At 43.3% G+C, this 14,593-nt stretch overlaps 1 protein-coding gene across 2 annotated transcripts in view; it reads right to left on the bottom strand.

The window, feature by feature from the left end:
- Nucleotides 1-417: 417 nt before the first annotated feature.
- UBE2W (ubiquitin conjugating enzyme E2 W) overlaps nucleotides 418-14,593 on the bottom strand; it is a 36,375-nt gene continuing 22,199 nt past the window's right edge. The window contains exons 3-6 of one of the 2 annotated variants that reach the window (XR_014026181.1): nucleotides 13,676-13,778; nucleotides 11,531-11,686; nucleotides 10,119-10,210; nucleotides 418-4,597 (exon numbers count right to left, since the gene is read on the bottom strand). Coding sequence is in view for 1 of the 2 variants with exons in the window: in XM_081325830.1 (XP_081181956.1) it covers nucleotides 4,584-4,597; nucleotides 10,119-10,194; nucleotides 11,531-11,686; nucleotides 13,676-13,778 (349 nt within the window). In the remaining variant the exon portion in view is untranslated. The remainder of the gene's footprint in view (nucleotides 4,598-10,118; nucleotides 10,211-11,530; nucleotides 11,687-13,675; nucleotides 13,779-14,593) is intronic. The other variant, XM_081325830.1, reaches the window with a different exon arrangement.

The following is a 14,593-nucleotide window of genomic DNA, read 5'->3' on the forward strand; positions in this document are numbered from 1 at the left end:
AAGTGCAGCTAGATGCTGCTTTTAGACATCTTTAGGCAGATTATGTGTGTCATCCATTTCCTTAAAAGCCTTAAACAATTCATGGTTTAAAGCCAACTGCCAGCCCACAGGCAGGCGCGTCATCCGGAAGCTGCACGCACCCCATTGCTGGCAATGACAAAACACATTCTGTGACATCACATGATGTCGCAAGTTTGACATGTCTGGTTTAAGCCTTAAAAGCATTTTAAGAATATAAAAATATTAAGTCCATTTACCTCCTTAGTTATCCTTCTCCTTCAAAGGAGAATATGTGCTGTACCACTATCTCCCAAGTCACACTCGTTTTTCTCCTTTCCAGTTTAGCAGTTGAATGCAAAAATGTCTACTGAATTTTACTCTGTGCACCCATCCTTTTTTATTGGCATGAAAAAATAATAATAATAATAATAATAATAATAATAATAATAATAATAATAATAATAATAATAATAATGATGATGATGATGATGATGATGATGAAGAAGTTGGAAGGTACCTTGGAGGTCATCTAGTCCAACCCCCTGCTCAGCCAGGAAACTCTATACCATTTCAGACAAATGGCTGTCCAGTCTCTTCTTAAAACTTCCAGTGTTGGAGCATTCACCACTTCTGGAGGCAGGTTGTTCCACTGATTATTTGTTCTAACTGTTAGGAAGTTTCTCCTTAGTTCTAGGTTGCTTCTCTCCTTGATTAGTTTCCATCCATTATAAACAGCATGAAAGACACAGTACTGAATACTAAAATTGGCTCCATGTCATTTGCATCTACACAAAACTGGTGGTTTGAAAATGCTGAGAAATAGGAATGACTTAATATATAAGCAATTTTATCACATTTTAATAAATTACTAGCATCAATTATATTATTTTATCCCGCCAGTTGTTCATCCTTCACTGCAAATATTGCAGATATTAATGAAATCTAACAACTAATTTATCTTCCCTGTTCCAGTTTTTAGTAATTCATGAAAGAATTAAAATAATTTTCACAATAATCAGTTTAAGTTGGTTTGTTTTGGGCCAGAACATGAAGTTTTGGAACTACTTTAAAACAATTCATATGCTTCATTTAGTGGGTTTTGGTAAGTATTCCATCTGACAATCTGCGATCCAATTCAAGTCAGCAGCAACAGTGAAAATGGATTCATGTTTGCTTATCTAATAACAATAAACATGAGGTATAATTATATAAAAAATGTTATGTGCTACTGCAGCATTAAACAGCACACTACACATAATTCAGTCAAGGTCTGTTCTAAATAGAAGTCCTCAGATTGCTATCAACAGAGGAGTCTGGCAAAATAAATGCAATCATAGCTGGCTATTGCTACAGACATTGAGGCAAATTTCCTAAATAGAAGCCTGATTAGAAGAAAGTGAAATTAAAGATATCATGAGACTGAGGCAAACTTAATTAATTCACAGCATCTATCTTCACTGAAAAATATAGGATATTAATATCAAAACAGCATTGCTGAGCTGTTTGTTTCACAACTTTTAATATATTGTCTATCTGGACTTTCTGAGAAAATGTCTCATGGAGATAAGAGAATGTCCTTTTCATACACCAACATCATACCATACAACAGAAAAATATAAACTGACATTTTTTTTACCATGAAGTGGGAAACAGACGGTTTAACTAATAACTGATACTAAGACAGGTGGTTCTTTATTTGTTCATAACATTAGGATAACCTAAAATACCAAAAATAAATAATGAAGAAAACATACAAGTGGACTATAAAATTTTAAAATGATATTGATGTGATTAACATTAAAGAAACCAAGGATTTCATTGAGTTTAAGCCAATCATTCTCCTTTAATTCAATCTACCTCACGGGTTGATAAACAGGATAAAATTAAGGAACATCTCTATATAAGTTGCCTTGCATGTTCTAAGCAAAATACCACATAAATAAAATGAATAATAATCTGTGATGTATACTACCAAGTGCAATTGATAAAGATGGGCAACCTCCAGAAAAAAAGGGCATCTTCCATGTATATATTGCAGACTGAACTCTGATTAAGTAGAAAGTAGATCCTGAACATCTTATTGATACCATTTCCCCCCCCCCCAAAAAAAAAATGGAATGGTCGTTTGTGTCAATCCTTCATTTTCACTCTGTTATTTCATATACTTTTGCCGTGAGCTCCATAATTTCCCAAAACAGATTTTCAGGTGACACAGAATTTAAGGGTAAAGCGAAAAAAGCAAACCTTGATTTCTTCCTCTGCCTCCAGGCTCTAGTGTGGGATCATAAGTTTATGGAAATCCAATTGATACTATTTTGGTTTAAAATCCTTATTACATATTTAAACAGCCTCCATACCCCAAAAATAGTATAAAACAACCCAGGTAGCATTTTGTTGAGCAATTTTGATTTAATCCAAACTGAGAAATCTATAGGAAAATAAAATACATGCAAAACTAAAGCATGGATTGTGTAACCAACCTTTAAAAATCAGATATTATATGGAAACAGTTGCATTAATCTTTAAGATGAGAAATTGAACCTCTAGACATATGGAGGTTGTTAATGAATTACAGAACAGATTGACATTATTTAAATGAATGAATACATAGTTTTTGTGAATTGTGGAACTATGAAGATTCCATTTAACTATTCAGTGGTACCCTTCATGTATACACTTAACATGTTTTCACAATTTAATTTACAAATGGAAAAAGAAGAAAATCAAGGAGGAATACAAATTTCAACATCAACATTATTTTTGGTTTGAACAAAAATTATTATAGTAACATTAATAATGCAATGGAAAAATATAAACATCTATATACAAGTTTTCCCACAGTATCTTATTTTTGATTAAGAGGCCAATCATTTTCTTTAAAACAAAAAAGGTAACATTGCTCTAACAATAATTTGGAATTCAGTGCCTGGACAGAACACTTTTTCTTTCATTTCATTCCTTCCCACCCCTGAGCTTAGCAATTATATTGATTTTAAATATAGCTATAGTAGTATATACATATCTATAAAACTTGTAAGATTCAATGCAGCAGTTAAAAAAAATCCACACACACTAGAGTATTTTCAGCTAATCCTAGGAGATTGGTTTTGCTTATATGATTCTTACTTTAAAAATCAAGTAAGAAAGTTACTCTGCAGTTCAAACATTCATTTATTGACTACTAGATTTGATTTTTAGTGCAACAATAAGGCAACATTAAAAAGAGCATTGAAATAGAAAGTTTGCATATGTGTAAAGGTAGCAAGTTTATAAAAGACACATCATTGCTTCCTAAAAAGACAGCCTAGATCCAGTATCATAAAATTACATATAGGTGAAGATCAATTCACTATTGTTTAACAATTGTTTTTCTGTATAAAAGGTAATTCTAGTTTTTGTCATATCTTTAAAGAAAACCTGGAAAAGTGTTATGGCTGTATGGGATAAGTAAGGTAAGAAAAATATATATATTTATATATATTTGTCTTAAGTTTAAATAAAAAGATCCACATTTTGTCAAAACAGTTCATCTCTGTCCAAAATGTATTTCTTCCTTTATGGTACAGAATTAAAAGACAAGATAAATGTTAATAAAGAAATATTTTACAAGAAAATATCTTCTGATAGCTTTTCAGTGAAAATATTGTTTTGTAACATTCAAATATGACATAGAAGACCACAAAAGAAATGGTGAACTCAAAAATTTCTAGACACATAAATAAATGAAATATTATGTAGGCAACAGAGCTCATGCTGAAGGCTAGTATGAAATAACAGTGTGCAATCTACTAGGAATATAGCTCTAGTATACATATTAACAAGCCCAATCATGGACTGCAGCAAATCAGTTTTATCACTGCTACCTGTTTCTATTTCATAACAAAGTTTTCCTTGATTAAACCATTTCTGCCTTATTCATACCTTTCTTCAGAAACATAACACATATAAAACAAAAGATATTTATTTACCATAGAACGTACCTCTCTGCTGACATAACTTGGAAAAAACTTGCTTGTCAAGACACTGACAGTTCAGTAAATATGCAATGATCTTACTAATTTCTTAGTTAAGCATGTTTTAACTTATGCTGCTAGTTGTGTGATCACAGTGCACAGAATCCATATCTAAACAAATTAGGTGGCTTTCAAAGTAAAAGATAGGTTACTTATCATCCTAATATACTTAAAACCTTTCATAGGCCCTATCATGCATCTAAACTATTGTTTGGAAAGCATATGTTTCCTGAAACAATCTTTTGCGGCAATGGATATACCAAAACCACCAAGAAATTCATATTATTGCACAATACATGAAGACCTGGAATTCTTCCGAATGTTAAAATTGAATGACATTTTCCAGCATTAACGTTGTATGACTACGAAAGGCATGTCAGTAGCATGGTGTGAACCAGCGATAAACATGCGCCCAGAATGCATACTAGTAAAAATTCAGTCAAAGGAAGTAGTCTTCATCGCCTATTTATCATTTCCAGTCAGAAGGTTAAAGTTCAAAGACTGAATGATCAAAGTGCTCATTTTCTCAGTAGGATTATCTTCTGTTAGGAGAATCATAGAATGATGGTGTCAACAAGTGTCATCTTTAAAGAAAAACAAAATGTAAAATATTATATTGTGCACATGTACATTCTTTAAAACTTATGAAGATCTTTATCTGGAATAGCCCCTAACAGTACCACTTCAATAAATTAAATAAGGTTTAAAAATTATAAATTCTGGAGAAGACAATGTAATTTTGAACCATTGAATTGCCTTGTTTTATTCACACTAATCTGACAATGCTCAACTGCCTATTCAGTAAAATAGTGCATCTTTCAAACAAAAATGCAAATATACAAAAAGCCCCAAGTCTCAGAAACCGTGAAAAATTTGGGAAAAAAAATCTGTTGCTGTGCAAGTATCTTCACATCATGAAGGGTTTAGAGGATGAGAAGTGGTAGAAAAATCCTCTATACTATTTTGTCTTGATATTTCCATGCAGAATAAAGAAATTGTTATATTTTAAACTATTCATTGCATTTTATTTTATGCTAGCTTTGGCAACCTACCGTATATACTTGAGTATAAGCCGAATTTTTCAGCCCACTTTTTGGGCTGAAAAATTCCACTTCGGCTTATACTCCAGTCAACAAAAAAACTTACCGAGGACTTGTGCGCGGCCGAGGCTTTGGTGCTTCCGGGATCGCGCGCACCTCTCCCAAGCCACCGCCGTCCGAGACCTGCCGAAGTTTGGGGAGGTTTGGGGAGGTGCGCGCGCACCTCCCCAAACCTCCCCAAACATCGGCAGGTCTCCGTTCCTCCGCGCCCTGCCTGCCTGCTTCTTTCCACAGCGGAAAGAAGCAGGCAGGCAGGGCGCGGAGGAACGGAGACCTGCCGACGTTTGGGGAGGTTTGGCCGCCTCCCCAAACCTCCCCAAACGTCGGCAGGTCTCCGTTCCTCCTGCCGACGTTTGGGGAGGTTTGGCCGCCTCCCCAAACCTCCCCAGGTCTCCGTTCCTCCGCGCAGACCTGCCGACGTTTGGGGAGGTTTGGGCGCCTCCCCAAACCTCCCCAGGTCTCCGTTCCTCCTGCCGACGTTTGGGGAGGTTTGGGCGCCTCCCCAAACCTCCCCAGGTCTCCGTTCCTCCGCGCAGACCTGCCGACGTTTGGGGAGGTTTGGGCGCCTCCCCAAACCTCCCCAAACGTCGGCAGGTCTCCGTTCCTCCTGCCGACGTTTGGGGAGGTTTGGCCGCCTCCCCAAACCTCCCCAGGTCTCCGTTCCTCCGCGCAGACCTGCCGACGTTTGGGGAGGTTTGGGGAGGCGCCCAAACCTCCCCAAACGTCGGCAGGTCTCCGTTCCTCCTGCCGACGTTTGGGGAGGTTTGGCCGCCTCCCCAAACCTCCCCAGGTCTCCGTTCCTCCGCGCAGACCTGCCGACGTTTGGGGAGGTTTGGGCGCCTCCCCAAACCTCCCCAGGTCTCCGTTCCTCCTGCCGACGTTTGGGGAGGTTTGGGCGCCTCCCCAAACCTCCCCAGGTCTCCGTTCCTCCGCGCAGACCTGCCGACGTTTGGGGAGGTTTGGGCGCCTCCCCAAACCTCCCCAAACGTCGGCAGGTCTCCGTTCCTCCTGCCGACGTTTGGGGAGGTTTGGGCGCCTCCCCAAACCTCCCCAGGTCTCCGTTCCTCCGCGCAGACCTGCCGACGTTTGGGGAGGTTTGGGCGCCTCCCCAAACCTCCCCAAACGTCGGCAGGTCTGCGCGGAGGAACGGAGACCTGGGGAGGTTTGGGGAGGCGCCCAAACCTCCCCAAACGTCGGCAGGTCTGCGCGGAGGAACGGAGACCTGGGGAGGTTTGGGGAGGCGCCCAAACCTCCCCAAACGTCGGCAGGAGGAACGGAGACCTGGGGAGGTTTGGGGAGGCGCCCAAACCTCCCCAAACGTCGGCAGGAGGAACGGAGACCTGCCGACGTTTGGGGAGGTTTGGGGAGGCGCCCAAACCTCCCCAAACGTCGGCAGGAGGAACGGAGACCTGGGGAGGTTTGGGGAGGCGCCCAAACCTCCCCAAACGTCGGCAGGTCTGCGCGGAGGAACGGAGACCTGGGGAGGTTTGGGGAGGCGCCCAAACCTCCCCAAACGTCGGCAGGAGGAACGGAGACCTGGGGAGGTTTGGGGAGGCGCCCAAACCTCCCCAAACGTCGGCAGGTCTGCGCGGAGGAACGGAGACCTGCCGACGTTTGGGGAGGTTTGGGGAGGTGCGCGCGCACCTCCCCAAACCTCCCCAAACTTCGGCAGGTCTCCGGACGGCGGCGGCTTGGGAGAGGTGCGCGCGATCCTGGAAGCACCGAAGCCTCGGCCGCGCGCAAGTCCTCGGTAAGCTCCGGGCGGTCACTTGCTTCGCGTCTCCTGAGGGAAGGGGGGGCGACTGGAGCGGGCGTGTTTCCTCGCCTGCTGGGCGCCGCGATTTGCGTTCCTCCTGCCGACGTTTGGGGAGGTTTGGGCGCCTCCCCAAACCTCCCCAAACGTCGGCAGGTCTCCGTTCCTCCTGCCGACGTTTGGGGAGGTTTGGGCACCTCCCCAAACCTCCCCAGGTCTCCGTTCCTCCGCGCAGACCTGCCGACGTTTGGGGAGGTTTGGGCGCCTCCCCAAACCTCCCCAGGTCTCCGTTCCTCCTGCCGACGTTTGGGGAGGTTTGGGCGCCTCCCCAAACCTCCCCAGGTCTCCGTTCCTCCGCGCAGACCTGCCGACGTTTGGGGAGGTTTGGGCGCCTCCCCAAACCTCCCCAAATGTCGGCAGGAGGAACGGAGACCTGCCGACGTTTGGGGAGGTTTGGGGAGGCGCCCAAACCTCCCCAAACGTCGGCAGGTCTGCGCGGAGGAACGGAGACCTGGGGAGGCGCCCAAACCTCCCCAAACGTCGGCAGGAGGAACGGAGACCTGGGGAGGTTTGGGGAGGCGCCCAAACCTCCCCAAACGTCGGCAGGTCTGCGCGGAGGAACGGAGACCTGGGGAGGTTTGGGGAGGTGCCCAAACCTCCCCAAACGTCGGCAGGAGGAACGGAGACCTGCCGACGTTTGGGGAGGTTTGGGGAGGCGCCCAAACCTCCCCAAACGTCGGCAGGAGGAACGCAAATCGCGGCGCCCAGCAGGCGAGGAAACACGCCCGCTCCAGTCGCCCCCCCTTCCCTCAGGAGACGCGAAGCAAGTGACCGCCCGGAGCTTACCGAGGACTTGCGCGCGGCCGAGGCTTCGGTGCTTCCAGGATCGCGCGCACCTCTCCCAAGCCGCCGCCGTCCGGAGACCTGCCGAAGTTTGGGGAGGTTTGGGGAGGTGCGCGCGCACCTCCCCAAACCTCCCCAAACGTCGGCAGGTCTCCGTTCCTCCGCGCAGACCTGCCGACGTTTGGGGAGGTTTGGGGAGGCGCCCAAACCTCCCCAAACGTCGGCAGGTCTGCGCGGAGGAACGGAGACCTGGGGAGGTTTGGGGAGGCGCCCAAACCTCCCCAAACGTCGGCAGGAGGAACGGAGACCTGGGGAGGTTTGGGGAGGCGCCCAAACCTCCCCAAACGTCGGCAGGTCTGCGCGGAGGAACGGAGACCTGGGGAGGTTTGGGGAGGTGCCCAAACCTCCCCAAACGTCGGCAGGAGGAACGGAGACCTGCCGACGTTTGGGGAGGTTTGGGGAGGCGCCCAAACCTCCCCAAACGTCGGCAGGTCTGCGCGGAGGAACGGAGACCTGGGGAGGTTTGGGGAGGCGCCCAAACCTCCCCAAACGTCGGCAGGAGGAACGGAGACCTGGGGAGGTTTGGGGAGGCGCCCAAACCTCCCCAAACGTCGGCAGTTCTGCGCGGAGGAACGGAGACCTGGGGAGGTTTGGGGAGGCGCCCAAACCTCCCCAAACGTCGGCAGGAGGAACGGAGACCTGGGGAGGTTTGGGGAGGCGCCCAAACCTCCCCAAACGTCGGCAGGAGGAACGGAGACCTGGGGAGGTTTGGGGAGGCGCCCAAACCTCCCCAAACGTCGGCAGGTCTGCGCGGAGGAACGGAGACCTGGGGAGGTTTGGGGAGGCGCCCAAACCTCCCCAAACGTCGGCAGGAGGAACGGAGACCTGGGGAGGTTTGGGGAGGCGCCCAAACCTCCCCAAACGTCGGCAGGTCTGCGCGGAGGAACGGAGACCTGGGGAGGTTTGGGGAGGCGCCCAAACCTCCCCAAACGTCGGCAGGAGGAACGGAGACCTGGGGAGGTTTGGGGAGGCGCCCAAACCTCCCCAAACGTCGGCAGGTCTGCGCGGAGGAACGGAGACCTGGGGAGGTTTGGGGAGGCGCCCAAACCTCCCCAAACGTCGGCAGGAGGAACGGAGACCTGGGGAGGTTTGGGGAGGCGCCCAAACCTCCCCAAACGTCGGCAGGTCTGCGCGGAGGAACGGAGACCTGGGGAGGTTTGGGGAGGTGCCCAAACCTCCCCAAACGTCGGCAGGAGGAACGGAGACCTGCCGACGTTTGGGGAGGTTTGGGGAGGCGCCCAAACCTCCCCAAACGTCGGCAGGTCTGCGCGGAGGAACGGAGACCTGCCGACGTTTGGGGAGGTTTGGGGAGGTGCGCGCGCACCTCCCCAAACCTCCCCAAACTTCGGCAGGTCTCCGGACGGCGGCGGCTTGGGAGAGGTGCGCGCGATCCTGGAAGCACCGAAGCCTCGGCCGCGCGCAAGTCCTCGGTAAGCTCTGGGCGGTCACTTGCTTCGCGTCTCCTGAGGGAAGGGGGGGCGACTGGAGCGGGCGTGTTTCCTCGCCTGCTGGGCGCCGCGATTTGCCCGGGGAACGCGCGGGCCCCGAATGGCAGCGTGGAGCGAGGAAGCGGACAGCCAGGGCTTCCCCGAGAGCCGCGGCCACACAGGGTATTCCTGTGTATTCAGGCTTGCAAAATGGCGGATCGAGCCTCTGCTGGCGGCAGAGGCTTGCAGAGCGCGGATCCAGCCTCCGCCAGCGGCGGAGGCTTGCAGAGCGCGGATCCAGCCTCCGCCAGCGGCGGAGGCTTGCAGAACGGCGGATCGGCTTATACTTGAGTCAACAACTTTTCCCAGTTTTTGGGGGTGAAATTGGGGTCTCGGCTTATACTCGAGTCGGCTTATAGTCAAGTATATACGGTATTTCTTCAGTTCAATTCTATTTTATTAATGATCTATTCATTCAAGAGATTTTTATACCGAGCAGTAAGGTTATTCATTATTTCATTCTACTGATATGAAGCACTCCTTTACACTTAATGTACTAACTGGCTCATTTATTAATGGCTATTCTCAATATACGGTAAGTAAAATCCTTAAAGCTGAACATCTGCGTTACATATAGGAAAGCCTGTTTTCAGTGCTTCTGCAGTTCAGAATGACAATACTTCATTCCCTAGCAGATTTCTTGGAAAAGAACTGTATTTGAAATTTTCATATGCCTATAAGATATAGATCTCTCTCACCTGAATTCATTAAGACAAGTCTAAGTAATGTACTAGTAGACTCATTTGTAGTATTATTTGTGAATATTAAGAAACTTAAACATTCAAGCATTATACAAGAAGCTTTGTAAATTGCATACTAATTATTCATTATTTAGAATATTGTTTTCAAAGTAAGTGCTTACCATGATACCACCATTTTGTTTTCTTTGGATTCTTGTTACATGTTCTTACATAAAATGAATTATCTGGTGGTCTTCTCTGCAATAAAGTAAAACTATATAAAATTATAAACCTATTTCAATTATACAAAACTGCACATCAGTGGCTCAATTGAAAATAGGATATACATCTAACAAATAAAGGGAAGGGACAAAGGAAATTTCAGAAATGCATTAATTGAAATGAGAAAAAAATCTGGCATTTATAAGTTCCTTTTCTAAGATTTTATTCCTGATTTTCAATACTTTAAACTGGTCAACTCTCAGGGAATAAATTGTTAATACTTCAGGTGACTTTATAATTCCTGATGTACTGACACATATATTTAAGCAAATATAATATCTCTCTACTCATGGCTGGACAAACCAGACAAAACTAGCATGTAATCAATCCAGGTTTGGAAAAACCCTCAAGTTGTGTCAAGAAATAAACTGGATAAAGAAAGAAAGAAGTGAATAATACATAAGTAGGCTAAGTGATATGAGAAAATATTTCTCTGCCAAACTTTAAATAGCAGTTTCTAGAGGAAATAATAATCAGAATCTTTCCTCTTACTCCTTCTCCATCACACACTTTAAATATATCGGAAGAAGTTCTTCCAACTGTATTCTGTGTATGAACCATCTAGTATTTATAATGTATTTTTAGTAAAAGATACCAAGTATGAGTAGTATGTCAGAAGGATTGCTATATTGCCCGAATGTGTTTTTATATTTGTTCTTTTTAAGCCAAACAAGAATAGTCTCAATCTAGGAGAGACACAATTTAGATATAACATTGCAACATATACCAAATGATCTGCAACTATACAAAGAGCCAGGAAAATTTCACTGATGCCCAAGTGTGCTTTGCTAAAAGCTGAATTTTATTTTAGACAGAAAATCATTACAGGATTTTTAAATATCTCTAATTTGCTTTAGAGATAGCATTCAAAATGTTATTAATATCAAGCACACTAAGTATACAAATATCTCACTGAATACCCATTATCAGCCAGTCACATTCTTAAGCTTTCCAATGAACTTTTCAGGATTTCTTGAAATAACAATTCAATGTGAATTACAAAATGTGGCAAAATGAAGCAGGAATTCACACTAATTTCAGTGAAACTAGGTAATGACCTTTCTTTTGAAGATAATTATTGTTTCTTAGTCTCCAAAGGTTGGAAAGAAAAAAAAGGTTAGTTGTTACTTAACTAGTTTGCATTGCAGTTATATAAATTAACCCTTATGCATTTTTAAAGTGTATTGTTTAACAATGTAGCTATTTTAGGGGTCCACTAAATGTCATTAAAGAGAAAAAGAAACATAATTGGTTCAGAGTGGGACATTCTACTATCATTAAACTTATAATGACATTATCTCTAAATTTATACCTTTTCTTTGCAGCTTGAAAGCATACTGATAATGCTAAGACAAACTGATTGCACTGAAAGAGCTGGAGACCAGTCTTCTGTTAGAATAGATAAACAGATATGTCCATTGCTATAAACATGAGGATGAACAGGAATATTTTCACCAGTAAACACAACCTATAAAGTAAAAATAAAATTAATACTTTATTAAAATTATAGATAAAAATACTAATACTATTTATAAAATACTCCATTTTTATACAAAAAACATTTGAATTCAAACGTGGACATAATCTGTAAATTAACTGAGACATGTGAAAGGTATGAATCAAATTTTATCCTTCATATATCGCAGTATGTCAGTCTTGAATTTAATGAAATTTATCATTCAGTATGTTGCACAGGTACAGAATAGGTGGTACCTGGCTTAGTGCACAACCACTTAAATATGAGCGAGCAGCGTTCTGCAGCTGCAAAAAAAGCCAGAGCAGTCAGAGGCTACATTAATAGAGGGATAAAATCAAGATCATATGAAATATAATGCCCTGGTAAGACCACTCTTGGAATATTACATACAGTTTTGGTCACCATGATATAAAAAAAATGTTGAGGCACTAGAAAGAGTGCAGAGAAGAGCAAAAGGTGATCAAGGGGCTGGAGACCAAAACATATGAAGAATGTAGGAATTGGGTATGTCTAATCTAGTGAAAAGAAGGACTAGGGATGACAATGACAGCAGTTTTCCAATATTTGAGGGGCTGTCACAAGGAAGATCTATTCTCCAAAACAAAAGCAATGAATGGAAGCTAATCAAGGAGCGAACCAACCTAGAACTAAGAAAATTTTTCCTGATAGTGGAAACAATTAACCAGTGGAATATCTTGCCTCCAGAAGTAATGGATGCTCCAACACTGGACAGCCTTTTGACTGAAATGGTATAGGATCTCCTGCTTGAGCAAGGGATTGGACTAGAAGGCCTCCAATATCCCTTCCAATTTAGTGGTTTTTCGGTTATATTCTGTTATGTACATTCTGTTACTTCAGGTGCTACTGCCTAGAGGTAGTCCTCAACTTACAACCATAATTGAGTCCAAAATTTCTGTTGCTAAGTGAGACATTTGTTAAGTGAGTTTTGCCCCATTTTATTACTTTTCTTGCCACCATTGTTAAGAGAATTACTGCAAAATCACTATTTACCCACTGACTTTGTTTGTCAGATGGTCATAGAAGATAATCACCCTGGGACATGGCAACCATCATAAATATGAGTCAGTTGCCAAGCAGCTGAATTTTGATCACATGACCATGAAGATGCTGCAATGGTCGTGTGAAAAATGGTCATGTCATTTTTTTCAGTGTCATTGTATCTTCAAATGGTCACTAAATGAACTGTTGTAAGTTGAAGACTTACACCTTTATATATTTAATTCTTGTCAGACAAATATTCTCAATGTGATTTCTTTCCTAATTTGTTTTTACTATTCTTTGTAACTTTTTTAACTTGAAGTTTTTTAATCCTGATCCTGTGCTGTGAATCCGTGCAATTCAGAATATACAGTTCAAAACCTGTCTTCCTAATACAGGTATGTCAAACTGCCGTCCTGTGGGCCGGATACATCACGCTGAAACTGCACCCACCCCATTGCCGGCAATAGGGAAAAAGTTGCGATATGTTGCACAACGTCATGTGACATCACGAGTTTGACGTGTCTGGTCTAATAGTACTTTTTACCTCTTCATTGTTTCAAATAGCCCACGGAAGTACGGTATTTCTTTAATTTGGAGAAAAAATGGAAGTCGCATGGGACCAAGTTGCTAAGATGGAAAGATCCAACTTTGCAATTACCTTGTGGGTTGCTTGTGAGGTCTGAACCCTGGTATTGTTACATTATAGCAAATTTCCTTCTCAACTCTGATTGTTTCAAAGATTTCTTGCAATGTAAAGTTTTGAACTGATGATGGCTTTGGATTCAAGTTTATGTAAATCTGTGTAGCTCACTGCCCCCCCAAACCTGTAACCCATGAGTTTTCCTGCTAAAGCCTGAGTTTTGAATTTATTTTTTTTACAGGTGAAGCTTTACAATGTCATTGAATGGATAAAATAATAAAATAATCATTCAATATTACCAAATATTTTATAATTTAATTGAGCATATGATAAATTACCTGAGGAGAATCAAATGGATACCGACTACTGAATTTAAATAGCAGTTGAAATTTCTCCCCTTCATATAATGTTCCAGAAGCCCCTTCCATGTCTACTATCCACCTTGGGAAAGAAAATGGTTTACAATGATGAAAACACATAACCATAGTATTTGATCTTCTGTAAGTAACTTGATGTAAGTTATCGGGCTGTCTTTTTTTCTTAAAAGGTCATTGTATGTGCTTTACCAAAAGTAATATTCTCTACAATATTGGCCTTTGAAAAAAAATAATGAAGTTATGTTACAGAAATATTGTATCAACAATTGGACTGTTGAATCCAAAACAGAGAATTCTTCAATTTCTAATGAATCACTAGGCTGGGTTGCCATTTCCCAGACAACTGAGCAATGGACGGTATGTACTGGTATCTTCCTAACTGCCCCTTGAGTCATTCTCAAACTGTCATCTTTCCTCTTAGAAATTGTGAGGAGGTTGAGAAATAATTGGAAGAATATTGACGATAAAAAAAAGATAAACCACCAGCAGGTCAATGGAGATTCTCAGTCTTCCAGATCATGGTTGTCCCAAAGGTGCTTTTTCAACAGGCAATTGGACTTTTCTGTTTTTCTTTGAAGAAGAGCTGAAGAAGCTTCTTGGATGAGAAGTGAAACGTCTTCAAAGAAAAACAAGGAAGTCCAGTTATGTCCTGAAAAAAGCACCCTTGGGACACCAGCAAGTCATTTCAAAAAATGGCAGCCAGGTGGCAAAAAAACCAACAGAAGAAAGGTTAGCATCCTTCATGAGACTAGCCCAAGCTACATGCAGCTGAAGCCAAAAAGCACTAAACTAAGCGTGATTGTAAACAGCGTGACTGAACTGGGTAAGAAGATTGATTTTATCTCTTTTACCTGACTGATTTCCTGAGGGAAAAAAAAA

This window comes from Vipera berus, assembly GCF_964194415.1.
Source record: "Vipera berus genome assembly, chromosome: 3".
Taxonomy (NCBI): domain Eukaryota; kingdom Metazoa; phylum Chordata; class Lepidosauria; order Squamata; family Viperidae; genus Vipera; species Vipera berus.